The sequence below is a fragment of the Martes martes genome (genome assembly GCF_963455335.1).
Source record: "Martes martes genome assembly, chromosome: 13".
Taxonomy (NCBI): Eukaryota; Metazoa; Chordata; class Mammalia; order Carnivora; family Mustelidae; genus Martes; species Martes martes.
Window position 1 is genome coordinate 64,339,208 of NC_137901.1, and position 14,379 is coordinate 64,353,586.

The 14,379-nt window shown below is 55.6% G+C and overlaps 3 protein-coding genes across 3 annotated transcripts; 1 reads left to right on the plus strand and 2 right to left on the minus strand.

The window, feature by feature from the left end:
- Positions 1–3,892: 3,892 nt before the first annotated feature.
- On the minus strand, positions 3,893–4,977 carry VPREB3 (V-set pre-B cell surrogate light chain 3; the record flags this gene model as incomplete). Its single annotated transcript, XM_080822194.1, has 2 exons — positions 3,893–4,209; positions 4,929–4,977. 2 exons carry the CDS (start codon positions 4,975–4,977, stop codon positions 3,893–3,895), a joined length of 366 nt encoding a protein of 121 aa, XP_080678320.1.
- Positions 4,978–9,077: 4,100 nt separating this feature from the next.
- On the plus strand, positions 9,078–10,551 carry LOC308354640 (uncharacterized protein C22orf15; the record flags this gene model as incomplete). The annotated part of the gene is made up of 5 exons (XM_080822218.1): positions 9,078–9,102; positions 9,707–9,793; positions 9,887–10,024; positions 10,257–10,331; positions 10,412–10,551. The coding sequence occupies 5 exons, from the start codon at positions 9,078–9,080 to the stop codon at positions 10,549–10,551; spliced, it is 465 nt and encodes a 154-aa protein (XP_080678344.1).
- An 899-nt stretch (positions 10,552–11,450) lies between these two features.
- On the minus strand, positions 11,451–13,598 carry CHCHD10 (coiled-coil-helix-coiled-coil-helix domain containing 10). The gene is made up of 4 exons (XM_080821777.1): positions 13,272–13,598; positions 12,802–13,009; positions 11,769–11,916; positions 11,451–11,667 (listed from the first exon to the last, which is right to left on the minus strand). The coding sequence occupies exons 1-4, from the start codon at positions 13,310–13,312 to the stop codon at positions 11,648–11,650; spliced, it is 417 nt and encodes a 138-aa protein (XP_080677903.1). The 5' UTR covers positions 13,313–13,598; the 3' UTR covers positions 11,451–11,647.
- Between the last annotated feature and the right edge of the window lie 781 nt (positions 13,599–14,379).

Sequence of the window (14,379 nt, forward strand, 5' to 3'; positions counted from 1 at the left end):
GCCTCTGCCTTCGGCTCAGGTCATGATCCCAGGGTCCTGGGATCAAGCCCCGCATCGGGCTCTCTGCTCGGCAGGGAGCTTGCTTCCCTTCCTCTCTCTCTGCCTGCCTCTCTGCCTCCTTGTGATCTCTGTCTGTTAAATAAATAAATAATAAAAAAAATCTTAAAAAAAAATTCATGTTTTCCTGCTAGAACTGATGGCTACACTTTTTGGGGGGGGGCACAGAACTCTATTCAAATAAATCATCTGGGAGATACAAATAAATAAAAGATAAAAGCAGAGGTGCTCCAGTTAATGGGGGTTGTTTTCATAGGGACATGGACGGATCCCGGAACACCCCCCATTCCACTGTGGTAGCCTCCGAGAGAGTCTCTGGGGACCTCATTCAGAAATTGCTGTGCAAGGGGCTCCCAGGTGGCTCAGTGAGTTAACCCCCTGTCTTCAGCTCAGGTCATGATCTCGGGGTCCTGGGATCGAGCCCCGCATCGGGCTCTCTGCTCGGCAGGGAGCTTGCTTCCCTTCCTCTCTCTCTGCCTGCCCCTCTGCCTATTTGTGATCTCTCTTTCTGTCAAATAAATAAAAAATAAAATCTTAAAAAAAAAAAACAGAAATTGCTGTGCAAGCTGAAGGGAAACCCCAGGAATCATGATAATGATAATAGCTCATGTTTATTGAGCATCTACTATGTGCTAGGCACTACTAGACCTTCTATAAGTACATGTGCATTTAATCCTCACAATTCTATATACAAAGGTACTATTAGCAGTACACTTAAGTGTAGACAAGCAGCTCAAAAACACACTAAATTAATCAGCATAGTCGCAATGGAACTCATTCCTATTTGGAAAGGATTTTTTTTTTTATGAATAATCAGGCGGTACGAAGGCCAGGTGTGGAAAAAAAGCACACAACTGAAGTATTCTCAAAAATTCTTTGATCACTTAACTCCCCTTCCTCTCTTCTTCAGCAGCCAGAATCTACCATCCTTCAGGTTCTCTAGATTGATCTCATTGGGTCTAACAACCCACCGATTTCATCCTGGCTCTCCACTTCTAGTCCACCCTTCCCTGTCTAGCTTAGACTCTATTGTGGATTGAACCATAGACTCTGACCAGCATCACGTTCCTCACCTCCTTGCCCTGCTGCAACCAGCCGCCAAATACCAAAGCTCTCCGTCAATTCCTCCTAAGATGTTAAATGTTGCCAAAGAAAATCATAGGACTGTGTACTGCACCGAGACAAATTTCAAGTTTCCAATTCCAGCTGGGACTTCAGCATCTTCAGCTCTTCCATCCAGTGACCTCCTTATGGCCAATCCCTCTCTGCTCAGACCTCACTTTCCCACCCCTTTTGGCAGTGCTCACCAAAAGCTCCCGTCTCAAAACCCTTCATTTCAGAAGTTGCAAATTGGCAGCCTGAGGATCCTGCCACAGACGCGTTTTGTTTGGCTCGGGAAAGAGTTGGAACCTTTTCTTTTTGTTTGACTTAGCTGCCAATACTGGAAACTCTGTAGGTTTCAGGCTTTCTCTTGAAGACCTGGAAGATGTGATAAAACGGGTCTACCCTGTCATTAAACCCACCTTGCATACCTAAACGCCTCAAGATTTTGAGCCCCCCATCCCCTTTCCCACCTCCTTCTTTACTCCCTTCATTTCTGAAAGTTCTTCCCCCCACCCCCCGTTTTAAAGCTCTCCGATCCCTTTTTCTTGGCATCTGTGATTACAACTCTTCTTCCACCCACCTGTTAAATCCTGATGTTTCCAAGGTTCCCTCCTTAGGGGTTTCCCATTCCCACTATAGACCACCTACATGCTGAAGTCTCCACGCTGTTTACAAAGTTGGCGATCCTTTATCTGTCCTCAACAATGTCTTAAATATTTTGGGACCGAAGATCCCAAGGTCTGGAACCCCAACTTCCCACCTCTCTCGGGGCCTTCCTTGGCTCCTCCTGTATCCGTCACCCTATACTTCGGGGAGCCCTCGGGGCCTGGGCACCCGGGAAACCCTCGGTCCGGTCAGGGTTTCCTGGCTGGAGGCCCGCGGGCGGCTGCGGACACGCACACGCCGCTGGAGCGGCGACGCGGAGCCCCTACAGGCTTCCCACCGATGGGGGACGCCCACACCCAGGGCCACCGGAGGGACAGGTGGTCACACTGGCTGACGCGGAGCCACTCACCTGGGCCGGGGCGTGGCCGCTCACCTGGGCCGGGGCGGGGCCGCGGGCGGGCGGGGCGGGGCCGCACCAGAGCTGCTCCAACCCGCGGCCGACCCGGCCTCGCTCAGAGGCAGCTGCTGACGCGGAGCCCGCGGCGGCCTGAGAGCCCGGAGCCCCGCCCCCCACCCGCGGGCACTTCCGGGACCGCTCTAGGCCGCGTGGAGGTTCCTACGTCTCGGTGCTCCTGCGGCACCTGGCGTTCGCGCGCTTAGGCGCCACGATTCTAGGCTCTAGGACTGGGACTGGTGGTCTCTGGGCGATTCCCAGAACAAATCCTGGCCTTGGGGGGAGACAGCTGGTTAGCAGTTGGCGGGAGTGCAGAAGAGGCAACTGAGGCCAGGAAGGGCGGGCGGGCGGGCGGGCGTAGAGCCGCAGGCAGGCGGCCAAGTTCCCGCTGCACTTGCCCTGGGGGTGGGGGCGAGCCGGAGGCCACGCGGGCGGCGGGGGTCTTCGGGAGAAGGGAAGGGGTTCCTAGAGCTGTGGAGCCTGTCACCCCGCGCAGGCCCAGGGGTCCTGCATGATTCACCCTTCCTGGGTAACCCTGGTCCTGCCTGCCGAGCTGGTACCAGCAGAGACAGACGAGAAGGGGCCGAGTGAGGGCCCAGGAGACAGCTGGGAGTGGAGGCTGGACCGTGGAGACCCGGAACTCCAGTGCATGTGAGGGATGACCTCCAGACATAGGCGGCTCTTAAAGGAACCAGGAGGGAAGAACAGCGTGTTTTTGAAGCCCGCTCCAACACCTCCCAACCCCCACCATACACCCAGACGCTCAGCTCCGCTTCTAATAAGGATTGCTCCCCCACCCAGTGCCCCCCACTCGGCCCAGTTGCTCAGGTACAGCCTCCCCCGCCTGTGGGAGAACTGGTCAGGGAGAGGGGCACAGGTCTACCACTGGTGACCAGTAGAACACACATTCCTAATGGGAGAGATGCTGCCCAGGGGCACCTGGGTGGCTCAGTCAGTTAAGCGGCTGCCTTCAGCTCAGGTCATGATGCCAGGGTCGTGGGATAGGGTCCCACATCAGACTCCCTGCTCAGCGGGGAGTCTGCTGCTTCCTCTTCCTCTGCCTGCTGCTCTGCCTACTTGTGATCTCTTTCTGTCAAATAAATAAATAAAAACACTTAGAAAGATAGAGATGCTGCCACCTGCAATGAGCACCCTCTGGCTCTGGGGTGCCTCCGAGTGGCCCCACCCCACATACATACTCATACCTCCTCCATGCCCCATCAAGGAGTAAGCAGGGGCTCCATAAGGACCCAGTCCAGCCACCCCTTGAGCGCTGAACCACAACCAGCCATGCAGAGCTAGGAGCAGCAAGAGCTGGTTCCTTTTTCTCTTCCTCCAGCTCCTCAGGTCACAGGAAGCCCAGGCCACCAGTCTAAGCCCCTTGGGGACCAGTGGAGAGGCTGGACCCCACCCCAAGGATCTCAGGTGCTTCCTCTTATGTAACAATCCCCAGAATCCCTACCCCCACACTCCCAGTCACTTTTTCAGCAGGAATTTCATGGCCCTCAGAATTGTTACTGTTCATGTGTTTGATATTATTTTTTTTACATGTTTAATATTGTTAACCCGTTTTACAGAGGAGAAAATTCAAGGTTTAGAGAAAGAGGGGGGCCCAAGATCAGAGCGCAGGAATGAGAGGCAGACAAGAAGCACTCAGCCCACGCTCCACCCCTAGGATGTGTAAGCCACAGAGCAGTAATAATCTGCGTCGTCCTCAGGCTGCACGGGGCTGATGGTCAGGATGCAGGCATTGTGAGCGGCGTCTGTGGCTGCCGAGAAGCGGTCAGGGATGTCAGGGGGCCGGTGGTAGTCGTCCTCTGAGCGGTAGTAGAGGAGGTATCGGGGGGCACTGCCTGCCCGTTGCTGATACCAAGACACGCCATACTCCCCGATGGTGGCATGGCGGGGGCTGAGCATGCAGGAGAGTTGGGCCACTTGGCCTGGAAAGACCAGCAGTGCATCTGGCTGGGGCAAGACTGGCTGAGAGACTGAGAGAGAGAGAGACTCATGGGCTCCTTTCTTCCTGTCCCCAGCTCACAAAGGCTTGGTCTCTCTCCAAGGAGACTCTGACTCCCGAAAGGCTCATAGACCCGTGCATAGAATTGAGATGGCTGGGGCACAAAGCTGACAACCCCCAAGTCCTCATTTGTGCTATGTTCCCAAGAATCTGTGTTCAGTTGAGCACCTAGAGTTCAGAGTGTGGGACTGGTGGCCTCTGGGTCCTTCTCTGCCAGCCCCCATTCCTTACCCCTCAGTCACACTGGCTCTTCCGGACTCTGGCTACTGCCACCACCCAGAAGCCTCCTGGGCTGTCCCATCCATCAGGTCAACCTCAGACAACTGGCTGCTGGGAATCTTGTCAAGGATAGTTTGTCTTTGAGGCCCTTGGGGTAGCTTCCCACGTGAAAAACTAAAAAGGTGACCGACCAATTCCAATCTCTTCTAAGACCCCAAAGAATCAGAATCTGAAGGGATCCTAACAATCTGCTTGTTCCCCATTCACAAATGGGGAAACTGAGGCCCACACCGAGAAGTGACATGCCCCGGGTCTAGGGTAGAATTATTTGTAGCCAGTTCTCCCCTCCACCTTAATGCCCCTTCTAGAACCCTCCCACTGCCCACATCGATTTGCTTCCTTGCAGGGGCCTTCTGGAGCCCGTGCCACCCCCCACCCGACCCCAGGTGAGCCAGGCCTGGGGGAGCTCACCAGACAGGAGTGTCCCAGTCAGAAGGAGGGCCAGATGCCAGCAGGCCATGGCCAGAGGCAGGGAGGCAGACAGGAGTTGCTCTGTTGGGAGTGTCCCAGGTGCTTCAGAGCACATGCAGGGGAAGCCCCTGGACCATGACAAGGCATGCAAATCAGCCCATTGACTGGGGGTGGGGGCATGGGGGTACAGTGGCTAGGGCCCAACGGCGGGCCCTATCTTCTCAAATGTGGATGGCCTGGCCCCACAGGGCCTCCTGAGAACAGAAATCAACACATACACGTGCAATTACAGTGGGTAGATGCTTTTTTATTGAGGTGTAACTCACGTAGGGTAAGGTGCACAGATTTTAAGTGTATGCCTTGATGATTTTCTTAATATTTTAATTTATTTTAGAGAGAGAGAATAGGGGAGGAGCAGGGGGAGAAGGAGAAGCAGACTCTATGCTGAGCGTGGAGCCTGACGTGGGGCTCGATCCCATGACCCTGAAACCATCACCTGAGCCTCAACCAAGGGTCAGATACTTGACCGACTGTACTACCCAGGCACCCCTGGCTTGATAATTTTATTTATACTTATACCCTGCAGCCTCTACTCAGATGACAATTTAGAATGTTTCCATCTCCCCAGAAGGTTCCCTCATGTGCCTTCCCCATCAGTAACAGGCTCTCTAACCCCAAGGGTAACCGTCATTCTGACTTCAATCACTTTGATCAACTTTGCTTGCTCTAGAACGCCAACTCTAGGGAATGGCAGTGTGTTCCTGTTGCTCCTCCTTCTTCTGTTCAGCGCTATAAGAGTCACCCATATGTGTACAGTGGTGTCTAATTCATTCTCATAGTTGTATGTGGATAGACCACGGCAAAGCCAGACCTTTGCCATTCTCCTGTTAATAGACAATTGGGTGCTTTCCAGTCTTTAGCCATTACAAATAAAACTGCTGGTGCACCTGTGTTCTCATTTCTTCTGGTAGACACCCAGGACAGAAGTTGCTGGACGGAGGGAACATGCGCATTTATCTCTAGTAGATAACTACTAGTGTTCCCAACGGGGTTGTACGGATCTTGTGCCCCCCGTCAGCGGGTGGGAGAAGTCCGGAGACATCCTCACTAGCACTTGACATGGTCAGCTCCTTTAACTTGCCAGACCAAGGCGCCTGGGTGGCTCAGTCGGTTAAGCATCTGCCTTCGGCTGGGGTCATGATCCCAGGTCTTGGGCTCCCTGCTCCATGGGAAGCCAGCTTCTCCCTCTCCCACCCCTCCTGCTTGTGTTCTCTCTCTCGTTGTGTCTCTCTCTGTCAAATAGATAAATAAGATCTTAAAAAAAAAAAAAATAGAGATAAACTACAAGGCTCTCTCTCGCCTTCTGCCTGCTGACCCAGTGGGTACTTCCTCACATGTCCCTCTGTGGTGCCGCATGCCCCATGCTCTAGAGATCTGTGGGGAACAAACTCTTTTCTCAAAGGCAATCTCCTGGCCTGCTGGCCTTAGCATACCTAAATAATTATAAAAGTAATTAAAACAGCACGTTCTCATTAGCTCAAAGCCTTGAGAGCTCCCTTGGGGGAAGTTATGAAGCCCCACCTCCCCAAATGGGTCCCATTCTGTCTCTAACATCTCCTTAGGGCATCTCCAAGACACTCAAGTTCAAAAACTCCTTCATGGCAGCACTGGAAATGAACCCTTGAGACAACAAGGATGGTTGTTGGAGCTGAGGCTTCGGGGTTCTGCATGGACATTCTTCTGGAATTTGGTTGCCGCCGCTCCTGACCTGTGGTCTGCTGGGCACAGGTCCCCAGGGACAGTGGTGTCCAGTGTTTAAATAAATCTGTGAAATACTATTTGTTGGCACAGTCCTCATTCTGAGCACCTGCAGCATTCTGAGCACCAAGGTAGCACTTTTTAAAAAAAAAAAAGATTTTATTTCTTTATTTGACAGAGAGAGAGATCACAAGTAGGCAGAGAGTCAGGCAGAAAGAGAGGGGGAAACAGGCTCCCCACCGAGCAGAGAGCCCGATTCGGGGCTCGATCCCAGGCCCCTGAGATTATGACCTGAGCCGAAGGCAGCGGCTTAATCCACTGAGCCACCCAGGCACCCCTACCCCTTTTTTTAATACATAATTTTTAAAAAGATTTTATTTGTTAGAGAGAGAGAGAGAAGGAACACAAGCCACAGGGGAGCTGGAGAGGGAGAAGGGGGCTCCCAGGGAGCCTGATGTGGGGCTCAATCCCAGGACACTGGGGTCATGGGCTGAGCTGAAGGCAGACGCTTAACGACTGAGCCACCCAGGTGCCACACCCCCCCAAAGTAGCACTTTAAAGTGTTACCATGTTTAAGGGGCGTCTGGCTGGCTCAGTCGGTAGAGCATGCAACTCTTAATCTCAGGGATCAAACCCCACACTGGGTGTGGAGTCTACTAAGAAATAAAAGAACAGAAAAGAAAGAAGAAAAGAGAAAGAAAGAAAAGAAGGGAAGAAAGAGAAAGAAGGAAGGAAGGAAGGGGGAAGGGAAAGAAAAGAAAAGAAAAGAAAAGAAAAGAAAAGAAAAGAAAAGAAAAGAGAAAAGAAAAGAAAAGAAAAGAAAAAGAAAAGAAAAGAGTTACCACGTTTAATCCTCATGAGGACTCTGCTGAGCCATGTTCTTACTGCCCACCCCCCACGGGGGGGAGCACTGAGCTGAGTGCTGGGTGAGCTTCATGGAGGATCCAGTCCTCCTCCGGAGTCAGTGACCCAGCGGGCAGGACAAATAGCCTAATCACCCTGGTGGGGGGTGAGGGAGGCGGTGCATTTCTAAAACCTTCGGGAAAGGGAGCTGGCAAAGGTCAGAAGCCTGCTCCAGAAACCTACCTGGCCCTCTGGCTGAAGGAGTCTGGTAGGGGCTCATGGAGAGGGGGCAGGAGACAGAAACCGAGAGACAGAGAGGGTGCTAAGGGGGAGGAAGGAAAGAAGATGATGAAGAGAAGAGAAAGGGGGAGAGAAAGTCAAAGAAAGGATGGGCATGGACGGAGAGGCAGAGAAACACAATATCCTGTCCACCAGTGTCTATCCTGGCTTTATGCGTAACTGCAAAAAACTGAGAACTATCCAAACAATAGCAGGTAAATGGATCAACACACAGGCATACCCCGGCAATGGGGCCCTCCTCAGCAGCAAGAAGGAACAAGCTGTTGAGTGACTTGCGTGCTGAGTGAGAGAAACCAGACTCCAAAGGCTCCATGCTGCATGATTCCCTTTACACAATTCTGGAAAAGGCAGCGGCAGGACACAGAGCCATGGTGGCCAGAGGCTGGCACGGACTACAAAGGGGCATAAAGGAATTTGGGGGCTGGGGATGAGGGAAATGATCTGCCTCCCGAATGCGGTGATGGTTCTATGAGATTTGTCAAAACTCGAAAACATGAAAAAGTGAATTTTACTGTATGTAAATCATAGCTCGAGAAACTTGCCCAAACAAGGAGAGAAACAAGGACAGAAGGAAAGAGAGGGGAGGGTGGAGGTGAGCAGAAAGGCAGAGAGGGCAAGGAAGTGAGGACAGGGAAGGGGGCCTTGAGAAGGTAGGATCACAAGGGTGCTGAGAATCCCCCTGCTTCCATCAGGCCACAGCCCTACCTGCTCATAGTATTTTTCCCAGGACCAGGGGCCCTGATCCAGGAATCTCCCCGCTTTCAGCCTGGGAGCTCCATCTCTCTCTACTGGTGGGGGGATGTGGTCTTGGGCCATCCCTGGACCACAAGCCTTGAACCCCCATTGCAGCCCTGCCTTAGGGAGTGCCTGTACTCCTGCACCAGATCCTGTTACCGGGATACTGTGGGGTGGGGGAAGGCATTTCCTGCCTAGATGACTTGGCAGCTCCCACTGCCATGGAGACCAACTTGGAAGCTGGGAGGGCCTCAGTCTCCTCGGGCTGCTCTGAACCAGCGGGCAGGAGGAAGAGGAAGCCAAAGGGACCCCTTTAGACTGGTGGAGTCTAGACCTAAGGGTGGCCAAGCAAGGACCTAAGCCCAGATCCACCCACCCATTCCCACACACACACACAATTTCCTGGCAGTGCCATCCCTCCCCATTAGATCTCAGCCCTAGATCCTTCCATAGTTGGAAAGTCAGAGATTGGGGGATCAAAGCCCCCACATCTGTCTTCTCTCTCCTACAGCCATGTTTATCAAAGTGATGTTTGGAGGTAAGTGGGGTCCCCTATCCCTACAGATGGGTAGGGGGGGTGGTACATTCAGAGGCTTCCTTCCCTCTGACCTGGGGGAGATTAGGGAGGCAGTGTGGGGTAGGGGGATGCACTTGTGTAAGAGGATGGGGGAAGGTTAGGGAAACAGCTCTATGAGGAGGCAGAGAGAGTGCTTGGAGTCCGTTGTGGGGCAACCCTGATGGCTGGGGCCTGGGAAATTCTCATGGCTCCTCTAGAGGACCAACCACCAAGTCACCATGGGGTGTGTTGTTGAACTACACAATCTGTAATTCGGTGGGTTGTCAAGCTTCAGGGTACATGAGGCACCTAAAGCTCTGGCCACAGTTGCAGATTTCCCGACTTCCAGTGGCAGGTGGGGCTAGGGTGGGAGGTGAGGTCCTGTGCAGAGGCAGCACTGCGTGCAGGAGACAAGAGCAGTCTGCCCTGGTCACTGACACCTCAAGAGATGGATGGAGGAAGGTATAGGCTCAATAATGGAGCCCTATTCTCTGCTCTGGTTAGAGAAGAGATGGAAGGGAGACAGATGGTCCCAGATTGGGGGAAGGAGGGGTCGAATTTACTGACCTCTGCCCCACCCCTACAGCTGGCTGCTGGGAGCTGGTGAACACCTGGTGCAGCCCCGTGACCCTCACAGCCCACTTGAGGCAGAGGGGGCAGGTGCCCCCGGATGGTGAGGGGGCAGGGAGGGGTGCTGGGGAGGAGGGGCCAAGGGCCCCCAGGCAGAGATGCCAGCCCTGCCTTGCCTCCCTTTCTGCCTTCCCAGCAATCATTGCCCTCCTGGCTGAGGACGGGCACTTGGTGAGTCTGGATGAGGGACTGGAGGAGGGGGCTTCCCCGGCCCCTTCGACGGGCAGCCCCCTACTGCAAGAGCGTGGAACCTATGTCCTCGTGCAGATCTTCAGTAAGTGGGGCCCAAGATCTCCCCCTGGAGTTATGTTGGAATGAGGGAAGGGGCCAGCAGTTGAAACCACCCGAGGCCCTGGGCAGCCCCCCCACCTTTGGCCAGGACCTAGCCCTGACCCTTTCCATCCAATGCCTTGTCGGCCCCAGCCAGGCCCAGCAAACAGGTCCAGAGTGAGAGGTGGGGGTGGGAACTAGCAGGCTGGTCAGGAATTGGTCTTCCTCCTCCACAGAGGGGGAGGGTGGGGCCCCCACCCGCTATGAGTCCCTCCTGGAGAACCTGGATGACCAGTATCCAGAGCTCGCAGGTGAGTGTCACGGTTGAGCCCCAGGGGGAGGGCGCACCTTTTCCCCAGCACCCATAGGTAGGGCTTCCTGGGCCTTCCAGAGGAGCTTCGCCACCTGTCAGGCCTACACCCTGCAAGTGATGGCCGGAAGAGGCGCACGAGCACTAGGCGTGGGCACCAGGAGCAAGGTCCCCTTTCAAGGCCACGAAGGATGGGCTCCCTGCCATCCAGGACCCGCTAGCTGGGGCCAGAAGCCAGCCAGGTAAGGAGGAGACACAGACACCTGGGGGGATGCTCAAACCCAAAGTCCCAGGGGACAGGTTTATGTGTGCCGATAGACCACAACCACCATCCCCTGCACCCCACAAACACACACACACACATACATAAATACCAACAAGGTGGAACACATTGGCCCGAAAGACATGCCCAACACTCCACTTGACTCTGAGCACCCAAGTTCAGGAACGTCCTCCGTGGCCTAGAGATATCAAACAGAGCCTAGCACACAGTAGGTGCTCAAGGCAGGGCTGATGCACTCAATGAAGGCAGCAGCCCAGAGCACGTGATTGTAAGGTCTGCCTTGGCTGTGCAGGGCCTGCTCATCTGTTCCAGCAGGTCCTGTGATCTGGCACATCACAGCCAAGTGGCTGAGCTGGACTCCGATCCAAGGGGGTTAGCCGTGACCTCTACCGTGTGATTGGGCCCAAAGAGCCGCCCAGGGCCATTCTTCTTGCAGAATCTGGACTTACGAAGAAGTTGCATCAGCCAGAGGGGCAAGGTCATGGAGCAGCTGTGAGGGCACCATGGGGGGGTGGCCCCCAAAATGTGGGTGCAGAGAAAGGGATCCAGAGGCAGAGACGAGGGTGAAGGGAGAGCAAGCAGCCCTGAGAGCAGAAGACAACAAACAGGCTTGTCCAGGGATTCCAGTCCCCCGCGTCAGATGCCCTTAGGGGTCCAGGCTAATGCCTCACTCCTCTCTGGACTGTCCAAGGTCATCAGATTACAACAGTCCTCCTCCCCGGCCCCCACCCAGGATGTCAGCTTAAGGTAAAGCAATTCAACCGCACAGATGGACGTCCGGTGATGCTCTTTGACCCCACCCCAGCAGCCAGGCTAGTGAGAGGGCACACGGCAGGCTACAGTCTAAAATAAACTCTTTTAATTGCACATCTGTGTCTCCGGTCATTTGCGGGGTGAGAAACCCCCTCCTCACTCCCAATCCCAGCTACGTGGGTACAATCTGACGTCATGGTCCAGCTGTCGGTGAAGGGGGGAGGGCGGGTGGGAGGGTGCAGGGCTGGCTCATGGATCTGCACCAGTCTGCACCTGTCTCTTCAGGGCAGGGAGCTCAGACCTGCAGAGAGAGAGGGGTGGCACGGGCCAGTGGTCAGCCTGCAGGTACAACACTAAGGGCCGTCCTTCCCACTCCGGCCTGGGTCGGGGCTGCCCGCTCACCGTGGTTGTATTTGCACTGCTTCAAGGCCTCGCTGAAGCCCTCACACAGGGACAGGTCACTCTGAGTGGTGGAGCAGTCCAGGAACTGCTTGATCTCGTAGGCGCAGGGCCCCATCTGCAGGGGCTGGGGGCCAGGCCGGATGGGAGCCTAGCGTATGGCACAGGAGGCAGCAAAGTCGGCTCCAGGTTGGCACCCAGAAATGGGCTCCAACGCTGGGGGCCGCCAGCCTCTCCCCACACCCCCAGCCCAGGTGCCCCTGGGCTCCCTGGCAGGCTGAGTGACTCAGGGGCTAGCCTGCCCTGTCTAGCCCCAGCTGCTCTGAGAATCAGGAGCCCACAGCCCTTTCAAAACGACTCAGCTGATGCTAGTGCTAGTATGGACAGCATTTTCCAATTCCCTCATAATGGGCTCACTGAGTAGGCAGGGCCTGAGAGATGGGAGAAGGCTCTAGAAAAGCTAAGCGTTGTGCTTATACTATTGGAGTATAAGCCCCACCCCTCCAAGTACTAGCGACTTACAGGCTCAGCCAAAGTAATCCTCATGACCCCTGACCCTGCCACTAAGCCACATTTGGCTCAGGACTAATGGGGTGCCCAGTAGGGCATCAGTGAGCAGGAAATGGGGCTCAGACCTGCTGCTGGCTACCCCTTGCCCTTGGGATGCGGGGACTACAGGGCGGAACCTGGGAATGGGGAGAGCTGGGGCTCAGAACTTCAACATCCCTCCACTAGGGTTAGGTTACCTTGAGCCACTCTCTGAATCGCTAAGTGCTTTGGTTTCCCCATTTTTAAAAGGCTGCTTGGTCCCTAGAAGTCTAGGGACCTTGGCCTCAGGAAAGGGGCTAGGAGAGCCTGCCTGTGATCAACAGGGGGCTAAAAGCAGAGAGAGGGATAAGACCCTTCTTGGAAAAGTCCTGGGCCTGAGGCAGCTCTGAAGGCGCCAGGGCACTTCTCGCTGGACAGTCCAGCAGCTTCCTACTAGTGTGACCTTTATGGGAAGTCGGCCTCAGTTTCTCCCGAGCCCGCTGCTCACCTGCTGGGCGGCAGGCTGGGCGGGCTCTGAGCTTCCCCCGCTGAAGGCTCCGGTCAGGGCACTACCCACGACGTGTCCCACAGCCGAGCCCACGGCCACCCCAGCGGCCGTGGACGCCATCTGCGCCATCAAGCCGGGCTGGCCCGACGAGGCGGGGGCCGGTGCAGGGGCCGAGGGCGGCGGGTGCGCGGGCGGGTGAACAGTGCGGCTGCGGGGTGGGGGGTAAGTAGGGTTAATCGCGGCCGGACCCCTGAACTGGGGCCCCAGGGGCCCGCAGCTCCTGGACACGAACTCCGTCCTCCCCCTCCTCCCCTCTTCGCCCACCCTCTTAAGACACGCGGTTGCGGCACCCCCGCCCCTCCCCCCACCAAGATGGCGCAGCAGCCGCCAAGGTCAAGCTATTGCGCCCTTGCGCGGGAGTGCCTACGCTTCCCTAGCCCCCTCCCCAACCGCTCCTGTCCCGCTCACACCTGGCTGGCCGGGCGGTCGCGCTTCGGCTCCCCCGGGGCATGATGGTGGCGGTGAGACGCGGCCAAGCGCAATCAGAGACGCCGACAGTGACAGCGGTTCTGTCTCGGGGACGAACGCGGCACCGCTAAACACTGCGGGCGCAAGGGGGCGGAGCCTAGGGGACACGCCTCCAGAGGGAGTGACTGAGCGTGGGGCGGTGCTCACCTTCACGCGGGTCTCCGGGACTTGTCTCTCAAAGCGTTACCTCGCCTCAGCACCCTTCTTACCTGGAAGTGTTATCCTGCGCTCTCTGCGCCTGGCCCGAGCTGTGTGGGCCCTAGGGACTCAGGCCAATGCTGCAAAGTGCCGAGGGCTGACCCCGCGGCGATGGGCCAAGTCCCTTCAAAAACCACCGCTGAGGGCACCCGGGTGGCTCAGTCATTAAGCGTATGCCTTTGGCTGGGGTCATGACCCCAGGGTCCTGGCATCGAGTCCCACAATGGGCTTCCTGCTTGGTGGGAAGTCTGCTTCTCCCTTTCCCACTCCCCTCGTTTGTGTTCCCTCTCTCGCTGTCTCTCTGTCAAATAAATAAATAAAATCTTAAAAAAAAAAAAAAAATCCGGGGCGCCTGGGTGGCTCAGTGGGTTAAGGCCTCTGCCTTCGGCTCCGGTCGTGATCCCGGGGTCCTGGGATCGAGTGCCGCGTCGGGCTCTCTCCTTGGCAGGGAGCCTGCCTCCTCCTCTCTCTCTGCCTGCCTCTCTGCCTACTTGTGATCTCTGTCAAATAAACAAATAAAATATTAAAAAAAGAAAGGAAAAAAAGTGACATTAGAGACTTAAAAAAAAAAAATCCACCACCGCGGAGCCCAGGGACTGGAGTTGGTTGCTGTCCGATCGCCAGGGAAGAAATAGACAGGGAGGCGACCGGATGAAGCCAGCAAGGGAGGGGCACCAGGCGCCAGACCAGGCTTTGGTTCCCCTCCTACGGACTGGGTTTACCCCTACGACTCGACCTCAGGGTCCCCTGGCCGGGATAGAGGGGAACAGAGCTGGGAAGAAATACCCGAAGGCCCGGCGGGATTCTTTCTCAGAGCTCCCGCCAGGGGGCGCCCGGAGCCCCTCTTCGACT